Source organism: Clarias gariepinus, chromosome 19 (genome assembly GCF_024256425.1).
Source record: "Clarias gariepinus isolate MV-2021 ecotype Netherlands chromosome 19, CGAR_prim_01v2, whole genome shotgun sequence".
Classification (NCBI taxonomy): Eukaryota; Metazoa; Chordata; class Actinopteri; order Siluriformes; family Clariidae; genus Clarias; species Clarias gariepinus.
This window is the reverse complement of record NC_071118.1, coordinates 11,033,815-11,047,435: the sequence shown is the minus strand read 5'-3', so window position 1 is coordinate 11,047,435 and position 13,621 is coordinate 11,033,815. Positions and strand designations below refer to the sequence as shown.

General features: G+C 36.6%; 1 protein-coding gene across 2 annotated transcripts; it reads right to left on the bottom strand.

The window, feature by feature from the left end:
* Positions 1 to 7,478: 7,478 nt before the first annotated feature.
* Positions 7,479 to 12,404, bottom strand: cysltr2a (cysteinyl leukotriene receptor 2a). Of its 2 annotated transcripts, XM_053478747.1 has the most exons (2): positions 12,240 to 12,404; positions 7,479 to 10,126 (listed from the first exon to the last, which is right to left on the bottom strand). In XM_053478747.1, exon 2 carries the CDS (start codon positions 10,117 to 10,119, stop codon positions 9,109 to 9,111), a length of 1,011 nt encoding a protein of 336 aa, XP_053334722.1. In that variant the 5' UTR covers positions 10,120 to 10,126; positions 12,240 to 12,404; the 3' UTR covers positions 7,479 to 9,108. The 2 variants fall into 2 exon arrangements, with proteins under 2 accessions (XP_053334722.1, XP_053334721.1); XM_053478746.1 differs by lacking the exon at positions 12,240 to 12,404 and having other exon boundaries at positions 7,479 to 10,134.
* Positions 12,405 to 13,621: the final 1,217 nt, after the last annotated feature.

Here is a 13,621-nt window from a genome sequence, read left to right as displayed (position 1 = left end):
TATAAAAACTCACATAATGGACACATTATAGATGCACAAATGGAAACTGTTCTGAAAACAGTTCTCAAATTAGGGTCAATACAATTGAATCAGTTCTGTGTTTCTAGAACTGTTATCAGAACTGTCTCTTCAAATGTCAGTTCTAGAACTGAATCAGACAGATTTTTTTTAAATAAGAAAAGCACATTTGTTTATATCTGAAGTAAAAACAGTATGTATCTCTACCTGTTCTGTTTTCAGCTGTTCTGAAGTTCTTGTCTACTTCTCAGTCTCTCCTCACAAGTTAGAGCCGGTTGCAAAATTTGCAGGACAAAAGTGGTAGTGTTTGCGAGCTAAGCTGCTAATTATCTAGCTATATTTGAATAAAGATGAAACTAAACGCTAGCTATCTGACCTATACATAAATAAAAAATGCATTTCATGAAGCTAACATTAGATACTAAGAATATTTTTCAACAAAGCTGACAACTCTTACGCATTGAGTGTAAAACTCGTGCATTCACTCACACGTTCTTACACCACACTCCCAATTTCTTACATTTTCATATTCAAAACAATTGTCTGTGGAAGACTGTGGAAGTCAAATGATCCTTCCAGGGTGTCTTTAGTACACAGGTGTGTTGCGTGTGGAGTGCACCAGCACGATGCCCCACCCCTTTTTTCTCTCCAAGTGAAGAGACATAATATTCACGTTAAAATTAACATTAATTTACAGCTATGATCAGCTTACAATCACAGGCAAAAGTAGGGGTAATAACTGGAAAAGTCATAACAGTGTCAAACAGATCAACAATAGAATAAAATAAACTGACATTTATAATAACATTTCATAAACTGTAGAAAAGTTACACACCAGCTGGAGGCTTGTAGAGTGAGTGAGGGCAGTCACAGTATTATTCAAAGCTGCAATATCAATATTTGCATTAAGTTTAATTATGTAGCACTTTTATATATATACATAAGAACATTCAAAGGCTAACAAACATGATTGAAAGACCATCACATGCCTGAGAAAGGAACAGAGAGAGAGAGAGGGAGAGAGAGATTCAAAATCATACAGTGGGTACGGAAAGTATTCTGACCTCCTTAAATTTTTTACTCTTTGTTATATTGCAGCCATTTGCTAAAACATTTAAGTTCATTTTTTCCCTTATTAATGTAGACACAGCACCCCATATTGACAGAAAAACACAGAATTGTTGTCATTTTTGCAGATTTATTAAAAAAGAAAAACTGAAATATCACATGGGCCTAACTATTCAGACCCTTCACTGTGACACTCATATATTTAACTCAGGTGCTGTCCATTTCTTCTGATCATCCCTGGGATGGTTATACACCTTCATTTAAGTCCAGCTGTGTTTGATTATACTAATTGAACTTGATTAGGAAAGCCACACACCTGTCTATTTAAGACCTTACAGCTCACAATGCATGTCGGAGCAAATGAGAATCATGAGGTCAAAGGAACTGCGTGAAGAGCTCAGAGACAGAATTGTGGCAAGGCACAGATCTGGCCAAGGTTACAAAAAAAATTCTGCTGCACTTAAGGTTCCTCTATAGTGGTCAGTGGTCTCCATAATCCTTAAATGGAAGATGTTTGGGATGACCAGAACCCTTCCTAGAGCTGGCCCTCTGGCCAAACTGAGCTATCTGGGGAGAAGAGCCTTGATGAGAGAGGTAAAGAAGAATCCAAAGATCACTGTGGCTGAGCTTCAGAGATGCAGTCAGGAGATGGGAGAAAGTTGTAGAAAGTCAACCATCACTGCAGCCCTCCACCAGTTGGGGCTTTGTGGCAGAGTGCCTGTTGGAAGCCTCTCCTCAGTGCAAGACACGTACAATTGAGCATCTCTAGATAGACCTAAAAATGACTGTCCACAAACGTTTACTATGCAACCTGACAGAGGATCTGCAAAGAGGAATGGCAGAGGATCCCCAAATCCAGGTGTAAAAAACTTGTTGCATCTTTAGCAAAAAGACTCATGGCTGTGTTAGATCAAAAGGGTGCTTCTACTTAATACTGAGGAAAGGGTCTGAATACTTAGGCCCATGTGGTATTTTAGTTTTTTATATATATATAAATCTGCAAAAATGTCAACAATGTTTTGTGTTTTTCTTCAATATGCTTTTTTTATTGTGTGTACAATAATAAGGAAAAAAATGAACTTAGATGATTTTAGTAAATGGCTGCAATATAACAAGGAGTGAAAAATTAAGGGGGTCTGAATACATTCCATACCCACTGTATTTCAATGCACAATTTTTTGTTATTTGTTATTATTATTACTTTTGGTTTTTGCTTTTCTCCTGTTTCTGTGGTTCTATTACTAGTTTCACTTTTGTAAACTAGTTCTTTTTTTATCCATTTATTTCTGTTGTGACTTGATTCTGAGCTTTATGGCTAGGAATGTTCATCTCTGTCTCTCTCTCTCTCTCTCTCTCTCTCTCTCTCTCTCTCTCTTACACACACACACACACACACACACACACACACACACACACACACACACACACACACACACACACACACACACACACACACACCTTCAGTAACTTACCATTTATAAGATCTTGATTTTCCACTTTTTATCTGTTTCTGGTGCCCAAGTTTCCCAGCTGTCCTCATACATTCTCTTTGTATACGGCTCCTGCATGTCTGTTGCATTTCACATAATATTACGTGTATTTTGTTGTATTGTCTCTTAATCAGGTTTGTTAACCCCCTGAATGATCTCATAAAAAAGAAAATTATAAATAATGATACATTGTCTGCAACTTGATGCAAATGCTGTAATTTTCCCTGTCCTGCATGTAAAAAATAATATTGGCTGGGCATGCACAATGGGCCATCATATACGTGCATACACAGAACCACTGCCCTTATTTTCAGAATATCACTCCAAGCTTTTCTGAAACGTTGGCAGCTCTGTTTCCAATTACATTGATAATATAACAGGCTAAGCTGGTTGTGTAAAACTGTTCTGGGTTAGGCTACTGACTGCTACTACAGTGCCAGTTACTGTACGAGGTTCCTCCCCTTTGAGAGATCTTGCATCTATTATATGGGAGAGGCTTTATGCTCGTGCAGGACCTTTAATCTAATGAGCAGAAACTTTTTTTTGTTATATAAATAGGTATTTAAATTAGTCAGAGAAGTCCATAGAAGCATGCAATTAAGATCAACAGGAGATATACAAGCTTTAAAGGAAAGCAGGGTGTGACCCACAGAAAACAGTTTGCATTCACAAAAAAATATATACTGTAGTGAAATATATAATAAACTAATATAATTAATTAGGATTCTGATTAGACATACAGTAAGATGGATGGATGGATGGATGGGTTATATATTGCACGCTGTATATCTAACATACAGTTAAGTCAGTAAACATATGATAATGTGAGAACTGATCAGAAGTTACTAGTGCAATGCCTAGAACATGAACTACAAGTTATAAAAGAAGCATATAAATAAAGAATATAAACCAGTTTAAAACAACAAGAAAAATTACAAGAGTGCGAATACTTAAGTACAGAATTGTGCAAAAAGCAGCGTGAAAGTGACAATGAAGTTGAGTCTGTGTGTAATGGCAAGATATGCAATAGTTAGAGTAACTGAGCAGACCCTTAAGGTAGCACATGAGAGATTATGTGTGTAACAATGTGATTTCTATAGAAGACGAGACGTAGCCTAGATCTCCCAGTCCACATTCCCATGCCCTTGTAGTGAGCTGCTGAAAAGCCGAATGACTCTGTGGACAAAGGATTTTCTAAGTTGAGCAGCTTTTCCGACAGAAGTCTTCCACTAAAAACACACTCCTCTTTTTGCAGAAAACTATGTGCAGTTGGTGGTCAGGTTAGGTCATGATGGGTAGCATCAGTTTTGTGTTGTTCAGTGGCCTCTTTTCCACCACTTCCTCAAAAGAGTCCAGCTCCAAAGCAACCACCGAACCTGCTCTCCTCACCACCTTGTCCAGTCGCGCTTATCCAATTCCTTTTGAGATGCACATACCTAAGCAACATATGAGCAAGAAAGCTAGAAACTCTTAAGAGGAATGTTAGTATTAAGATTTTAATACCATTAGCTAATGGTAGCTAACAGACTGAAGAAATCCTAAATGATACCTTCAGAAAATAGTTTATGTACAGTAATAGAGTTTGCTGCGGTTAATGGAACCAGAAGGACATCCCTTCTGTGTTAGATATATGAGATGCTTGTTCCTGCCAAGTTTACACACATAAACAGTCCTTGGAGGTTGACAGTCATAAAATAAATGTAAAAAATATTTCTGGACATGATATTTTCTTTTGCAAAATAGCATGCTGATATTTGATATTTACATGTTGTTTACTGTCATATTATGTGACTCTTGTAACTGCACTCATGTTGACTGCGTGAGGAAGTTAGCATGGTTAAACATCTTTATGCAGATTGTGTTTACCAGTGCATTTGTTAAACCAGCTTCTTAAACCACATGATCTCTGCGGAAAGATTAAAGAGGAAATACAAAATTTCCCCCTTGTTTTGATAAAGCATGTTTATGGGGATAAAAAGCATGTACAGTAAACTTTTGATCCTTTTTTTTTAACCACAATCTGTTTTTTTTTTAATGACTGTTTGGTAAAGAATCTTTTTTCCCAAGTGCTGGTCCGAACTTCTACAACCAGTTACTTGTGCTTCTGTATGAACTAAACACCAGTTATACAACATTCAGTTTCAACCAAGTAACAATAGTGGGCAAGGTAGACATATCCTGTACTGGTCAGATTTTACTGAAGTATAAGTAGAAGTCCTCCTTTTACATGTTAACCTAAATAAAAGTACTTACTTCAAAATGTATTTAAGCATCAATTGTACTGAGCTTGTATTAGCTCACAGGAGTCTTTTTAATAGTAAAAGATGCAGAAATGTAGTGAAGTAAAAGTATTGATATTTGCTGTACAATGTAACAGAGTAGTAAAAGTAAAAAAAAAAAAAATACTAGTAAGTAAAGTACAGATACTGAAGTGAAATATGTACTTAAGTATAGTATTCAAATATAATAAAATATATCTGACTCCCCTCTCTTTTTAGGGTCTTTAGTTTATTCTCGCTGGAGAGCACTGTGTAGTCTCGCCTAGTAGACTGATCATCAGTGTGCCTGTCGAGTCAAGTAGAGATATTATCTTATACTTTACTGCAGTCGTTATTACAGTATATACAGTATGAGGTATGAATAAACAATCTCAGCTCACGACATGACACAGTGTGCACACTTTTACAACAACTCCATAACAGATCAAACAAAAGGTTCATATTGTGCTTTTCTTTTTTGTCTCTTTCTACATTCCCTTCCTGAGTAAGTGGTGGGACAGTGTGAAGGGTCTGGTGGATGCCGGTCCATGCCGGCTTTTGGATCTGGTATGTTCTTTATGGCCTTTGTTGTAGAGTGATGCTGGTGCCAGAGGGGTCAGTTTGGGTGTCTCAGGAGCTTCAGCCTGATATTGTCTTTTACTAATGTGACTCGACCAGTTCAGGTTTGGCATGTGGTGTGCTTTGAGATGCCCTTTCTGCTCATCATGGTTGAGGGACGACTCAGATACTGTATTATGATAGTTAGTGTACTGATGGTTTATTCAATTTCAGTTCCCTATTGCACTTGCTGGTGTTTTACACGTTTGTGCTACTTTGCATTTATTCATATGTGCAATATAAATAAATAAATAAATAAATAAATTGATTTTTAATAGCTTCTGTTTGTAAAGTGTCTTTAGCATAATTGATTAACTCATAAATGATTAATGGTAACATTAGCTGCTGTCCTTTAATATCACAACTTTTTTTTTTTTTTGTCAAATACGTAAGTCAAAATTTTAGATGACAATGCCATGGAATTGTGCCCCCTCAAAAAACAATGCATGACACCTCTGGTTATAATAATCATTAATTACACTAACTGTCAGTCGCTCACTGTCGGTCACCAACTTAATGCTTGTTCCACTTGTTAAGAAAGAGTATGTGTAGCAGAAGCAAAATAACTAGTTGCTGAAACTTAAAACTTCATTATTTTGATTGTGTAAAGCTGCTTTGCGACAATGACAATTGTTGAAAGCACTATACAAATAAAATGTAATTGAATTGAATTGGTAAGTTAAGCGGCAACCTGGAGACATCAGGGTCGAACCTGGGACCTCCTGGTCAACACTTTATGTGATATATGAATGAACTAAGATAACATCAAAGTAAGACATGCCTTGAATTGTTCATATAAACACAAGATTTTATCTTCTGTTTACCTTTTTATTCAAACACATATCAGCAATTTGTTGTGCCACGCAATGTGGTCTGTTATGTGGTCTGTTATCAGAAGGCTTTGGTGGCTAATCAATATAAAATGCAAAGAAGAGGGCATTCTATGAACAGAAAAAATGGCTTAAGTTACCTGTGCTAAGCTAAGAAAAAGCTTCATTGATGTGATGTCATTCAGTACATTTAGCTTAACAACTGACTATTTTATTGCCATAGAGTATAACGTTGATGAGGCTAGACATGACCAACTGAAGTAGCTCCACATCATAACACTTTCTCCAGAGGCCTGTACAGTGCATATGCATAATCACTTCATGTGCTTAATTTCTTACCCTGGTGCATCAGTCCCGCTGGAACAGGGTCTATCTGAACGTAGCAGACCACACAACCCTTTTCCATTGCTCCACGAATCTTATCTTTATGCTCCCTAGCATTTTTCCTATTTTATCTGTTTAGTCTCACTAAAAAGTGCTTCTCTTATGGTCATACATTTGTTTAATCCTAATCCTGAGTTCTAATCATATTGCATGTGTGGAAATGCTCTTACTATCACTATTAAATGTAGCTTTAATTTCTTCTGACAGTTTGTTTATGGTGCAACTTCACCAAAGTCATCACCATTTTCTTTATCACATTTTTTTCTGTAAAGTTGGCAGCTCAGCACTATCCTTCCAATTTTTTTAAATGGGCAGCTCTTCACCATTTTAGTCATCTTAAATCTCTTCAGGAGCTTTTTCTTGCTTAATGCAGGCCAATAATTTGACTGTTCTGAAATAGTGATTTTTGTCTGCCCAGGCAGTGGAGTTCTTATATTGCGGAAATACTTTTCTCTAAAAGTGTTAGGGCTCATTTTCACTTCTGCATGTGCAAACAGTTCTGGACATTGTGTGTGGATGCTAGCACCTTGTGAAATATTCATACTTGCATTTAAAGCTTATTTAATTTAGACCAAAATTTACTGAACTACAATTTTATTACATAAAAAAACAATGTGTTTTACTAAAGAAATAATAAATAGAAGATACCATGGACTGGATTGGATTGTCTGTACTGTCAATCTTCATTTAAATGCACACTTGGTATTGAATTTAGTTATTGAATTGTTCTTCCTTTTTCTTTTTTTTTCTTTTATTTAATTTTTTACAAATTATAGCTATTACCATTCCAACAGTTACACATGCTATCAGTGGCACCACTGCTGATTCTAGGCTCTCTGAAAACCTAACTTACTGAGTCCCCAACCTTGATGAAACTCATGGGCCCTTGGATTTGTTTTTTCTTAAAGGCCCCTTCCCTCTTAGCAGCATCCCTAAAAGTCAATATAAAATTTTGGTCAATTCTATTCCAAACCAGGTGTTAAGGTGTTCTCCATGTTTTGTTGCACCCTCTATATTATCTCTTTCAGAAGACCTGGGTCACGAGGCAGGGTACTCCCTGGATGACATCGCAGGGCACACAAACTCATTCACACAATTTGAAATTTGGAAACACTGATCAGCTTACTTTGCATGTATTTGCATTGTTGGAGGAAACTGGAATACCCAGAGGAAACTTACTATGCACAGGGAGAACATGTAAACTCCATTTACACAGACCTTGAAGGTGTGAGGAGGCCACATTGCTAATCATTATACCGCCATGCTGAATTGTAAGATTACAGAGTTTGTTTAATTTTTCTAAATGTGATTAAAATGATTATATCATCAGTTTCTGTGATCCAGCCTGTGATGCCAATTGTTTAGAAAACAGGTTTGCATTAATGTTCTACAAAGTAAGTTTAAGATAATAAGCTCATTTTCCCCCCATTAGCATGTTTCATTTACTGTGTTTCACTTTTGCCATTACCACTGGATGCTATTTGTAGCAGTCCGATGAATTTCATATCCTCCAGGTGGTGGATTTTAGATGACACTGAGACTTTAATAAAAGTATTTCCCACATTTCTCTCTATGTTAGCTGTCTTTAGTCACAATGGTACTAAAAATGTAATCATTTAAAGCTAGATTCAGTCTTTAGGTCATGTTTATGAACACTTACAGATTTTCCAGGTTCTCTGCATTGCTGCAACTTCAGCTGTTTGCACTTTTAATAAGAGTGTCATCTACATATTAGCTAAATGTAGAAGGAAATGCTCCCACTTGCTTTTTAAAGAATTTGACCCACCCATATTAGCTATTTTAAAATATCCCAACATGCTCAGCAAAATCATAAAGTACACCCACAGACAACTGTGTCATTTTCAGAGATTATAAAAATGTGTTTGCCATTCCCAGCTAAAACTAATTGATGGTATGAAGTGTTGTCAGTAATCTATGGATTGAGGTACATTGCACTACATTTATATAGATTGTTAAATATTATTTGTCTTCCTTCATTTCACATTTGTATTTCTCAAGAAAGAAAAAGTAAACATTGCCAAGTTTTCAGTATATTTGTCATTACGTTTGAGTAGGTTACACTAATTTATATCTTTTTATGTACAGTAATATTAGTTTCAGCCATAAGAGAATGTTTTATAAGCAACATTATTAAATATTGCAAAACAACTTACGTTTAACTTCGTCATCACATCAGGAACAATAAACATTGCAAGCGAAGCTTTTTACAACCTGCCAAGTACATTACTTAATGTTTGGATAGTGTAATGCTCCTCAAACATAACCTTTAGAGAGACATAATGATGTGTACATTGTAATAAACAATTTTTTTTTTTTAAGAATCATTGAGCCAAAAAAAGATAAACATCTGATATCCTGCGATTTTTTCCCCCGGTACAAGCAATTGAGTCATTTGAACCCTTTGTCTTATTTGTTACAGTCTTATTTTTGTAGGATCTTCAACTCTGCCCCCTGCTGGCCTCTTTTTCTGTTGCCTGTATCTGTTCTCCATCTCCTCAGCTGCTGCGTAAAGAAAGACCTGAAATTTTCTCCAACAAAAAAGAACAGGATAGGATCCAGGCAGCTGTGGGCTACACTCAAGCAAAGTGTCACTACCGCGCCTTTACGTACTATCCAGACAACATTGCAAGAACTGCCAAACTTGTCATTGCTCACACCCAATTCTGTATATAAAAAGACTGTCCTCATGGCATGATACGGTAAAAAGCAGATGATAAAAAAGCAGAGGCTGATGATGACCAAAGCAAAGGCTTTCTTCTTCATGATGGTGATCGTCTGCTGGGATGGCCCAGGCCTCCACAGTCTGTAGGCTACAAACACAGAGCACCACAAGGTGCATGCCAAAGGCAACACAAAGCCCACGGTCAGAGTTGTGTTGTTGATAAAGATTAAAATCTGGATGCTTTGGTTGTTGTTTCGTAACTCCATGCATTCGTGACTGTTATCTATGGTCGTATTTTTACCCTGGGTCAGAAACAGCAAAGGACTGGTGGTCAGCGCAACAAACAGCCAGATAAACAGACAAACAAATGGTCCATTACACCATCTCTGCAAGCGTTTGTAGCGGTACGGCTGCACCATCGCCAAATACCGCATGATGTTAAGGGAAACCAAAAAGTAGATAGATGTGTACATGTTCAGGTAGAAGACGTAGAATATGAGACGGCAGGGCACCCTGCCGTATTTCCAACGAGACCCCGAAAGATAGTAAGAAGCTCTGAAAGGCAACGAGCACACCAGCATAAGGTCTGACACCAGCAGATTAACCATGAACAGGTTGACCGTAGTCAGACATCTCTTCTTCCTCCATACACAGAAGAAGATGTACATGGAGACCAAGTGTCCTACAACACCCAGAATAAAGACAAGCAGGTAGGCAGCGGGAAACACGGACTCCTTGAAATCCTTAATGCTGCAGTTTTGTGAAACCATGTCACCACTTGACATCGGGATGTGAGAAAAGAGAAAAACACAAACATCAGTAAATATACATAGAAACATTTATGAGCATATTTAAAAGAATACACCAGATCTTTCCAACCTAATATATATACGGGTAGGAAATGACATGAAAAAAATATGTAAAAGGTGTTAATAAGGTGTTGTTGAGACACCACAAGCTGCCAAAACATATTACATTGGACTATGTTTTGCTTTGATTACATCATTGGCATTGTGTTAAGAGGCTTACACAATGTCACAACATTCATTCCTGTCAGCCACATTGATTGCTTCATCTTGTACTGATCATGGAAGAGTCAGACTGCTTCAACGTCATCTCCTGCGCATCTCTAAGATTCTTAATGGGGTTAAGGTTTGGACTCCAAGGTTTGGTGGCCAATCCAGGTTTTTTTTTCCATCTTTCCCTAAAGTACCCATCACTTTGCAACAGGGTAAATCTGGGCTTATTAGACCAGATTACCTTTTCCAATGCTCCACAGTCCATTCTTTATGCTACCCACCAAATTGAAGCCCTTGTTTCTACAACACAGGTGTTTATCCCCAATCCCTCGAGTTCACTTTGCACTGTGCGTGTGGAACACTATTGTGAGTTCCACTGCTGTTTTTATTGAATTTATTATTTATTGATATGAATTGAATTCACCAAAAGTTATGGCATAATAAAAAAATATATATAAACTGATAGCAATCTTTTAAAAACCTCTTCCGAACACATGGGATTTCTTAATGGTGATGCTTCACCCCATCCCTCCAGGTTTTTATAATGCATTGGACAGTTCTTATGCCAATTTCAGCAGTCTTCTTAGTTGTTTTCTTTGCTTGATGCAGGCTAATAATTTGACCTTACTGAGAGAGAGAGCAACATCTTTGCCACAACCACAGGATATGACTTCTGACATGGTAGACTTACTGTAGCTTTTCACCATATTCACCATAAATGATGCATTAATTATCCAAAAGAAGCCTTTTAACTATTTACTCATAAATCCAGGTGGTGACTCTTGCACTGCTCTGTTTTTTTTTTTTTTGAGGATATGTGATTGTGGTTTTGGCGAAGTTACCAAGTAGAAAAGAAGCACATAAAGACTACTTTTCTATACATGTATAAAATAAATTACCTTGTGAAAGGTAAAGGTTTCCGTGGTGTGAGTCAGAAATACCAGTCTATTTATTGCACCATGCACACACCCTCACAACTAGGGGCATTTTATCATAGCCTGTCCAACATGTTTTGGAAGATGGGAGGAAAGCAAAAAAAAAGCAGAACAACCAAGAAGTGGGACCCTACACAGAAACAGATTGAACTGGGGACCCTGGAGGTGCACGACATCAACAGTAAATAAGGTGCAATCCAATCATGCCATGCTTTGTTATGCACAGTTATAGTAAGGATTTTGGGTGACATGTTGACACGTATCTTTTGTCATATTTAGATGTCCATTATTACTGAGTTTGGAGTAAAGGGCTTTTTTTGTTATTTTTTTAAGTACAGAAAAATGTGTTGAAATTTGTCTTCCAAACATACGAGGCAGTTAAGTTGAACTGAGATTAGGGTAAAATGTATATATAAAAATAACATCTTATATGTGAACAAATAAAATCATGCATAGTTTACGAGTTATCCTAGCATCTTAAGACTATGCAAATGTCACCTTAAACCGTGGTTTAGTTATTAATTAGTTACAGTTTATTTCTCTTTAGTTATGTTGTCTATACTCTTAACTATGCACAGGTCTTGTAATGTAATTAGAAATTCACTGTCACTGACTGAGTACTTATTAAACTACAGGAAAATCAACAAAACCATGAAACCAGAATATGTACAGTCTACATGGCAGAAACGATTTTAGCTTAGCTATACAGCAACAGATTACACACACCACAAAATGTGCCATGAGCTTTTACAGAAACTTCTAAATGCATTTATTATTTACATGCACACTAGACTTTCAGTTTCTCAGACAATTAGCGAGTCAGTTCTATCTATTGGTTTATAAGTGACAAAGAATCTAACTTAAATCATTTAGTACACAATTCAGCCATTACACTTGCATTATATGAATTTATATATAAAAAAAGCAGTTCATTACCTTTTAATAAACTTGAGTTTAAAACCGTAGACCTGTCAGAGAGAGGAAAATGCAGACGCCTCGAGCTGCACCTCCAAAAGAGATAAGAGCTGCACGAGTTTCATGAGACTGAAGCAGGAAGGCAGAATGAAGAGAAGTAGTTTTGTTAGGGCTTGTCTTTTTCCCACAATGCCAACAGGCAATTCTTCCTTCTCTGGAAATCATAATATGGGGGAAAACCATGAAAACAAGCCACTACTATATGCTGCATTTACAATCTCTTATAAACATTGTTTTTGTTTATTTTTTTTCTAAATAAAGTAAAAGTTCCTCATTCCATATTTCATTTTTTATCTTTTGGACTATTATTTCCTGTTCCTCTGGATTTATTGCTATAAAAATATATAACCCTTTCAGTTTTTATTGCTCAGATGATGACAGATTCGAAAAGCGACTCATTCAGAAATTATGGACTGACGTGCAGCAGCGGTGAAGCAGAGCTACAGTACAGTATGTAACCACTAACTAAAGTTTATAGTTCCTTATACAGTGTGTGTGGCAGTGTCGGAAACCTGTCGAACGCCGCAGTTTCTGTACATACAGTATACAAAGTGGCAGACATTTAATTCATTGAGATAATGTAGAAATGTTTTTTTTTTTTTTAGACTTGCCTAAGGATTCTTGCTTCAAAGATTGTGTTGTGTAACGAGTCAGTTTAACAAATACAGAAGTAAAGGTAATCAGTTTGTGTAAAAATATCTAGAATTTTGCTAGGTTACAGTCGGTTCAGAAAGAATATACAGATATTTTTTTTCATTAAGTTGAACACGATAAGTAATTACAATGTAAAAAAAATTAACATTAAAAAAATATATATATATATAAAAGCGCATATAAAAGCACATTTGGCACTATTTACAGCTCTAAAGCTTCTTCAGTAAACCTCTATAAGCTTTGTACACCTAGAATTGAATGGTTTATGCCATTTTTGTCCTGGCAGATTTACTCGAGCACAGTCACATTGCATGGGAAGCATCTGTAAGCCGCAATCTTCAAGTCTCATCACAGATATTTTATGAGGTTTGTAAACGTTATTTGTACATAAAATGTGTTAACTCTCTCATGCTCTTATCTTCCTCTTGGATCTAATATTAACATGCTATCTCTCCCATATTTGTGTGCTCTTCCTGCCAACCCACCTGTACTAAATCTACCTGCGTCGGCTCTGAACGGACAGCTATACAACTTCCACTAGTTGCATATGATGCAATGATGATTTAAAAAGGTTTATATTCTTTAAAAGTATCAGGTGTTCATGGCACCAGAAAAACTATTTTTGTTACTAATAAACAGAGAAATTTCTGACACACAACATTTTTGCATGTTTGATTGTGGCTCTCCTG

What these genes read in the sequence shown, in the direction of transcription:
- cysltr2a (XM_053478746.1), bottom strand. Translation starts at nt 10,134, where the DNA reads ATGTCAAGTGGTGACATGGTTTCACAAAACTGCAGCATTAAGGATTTC.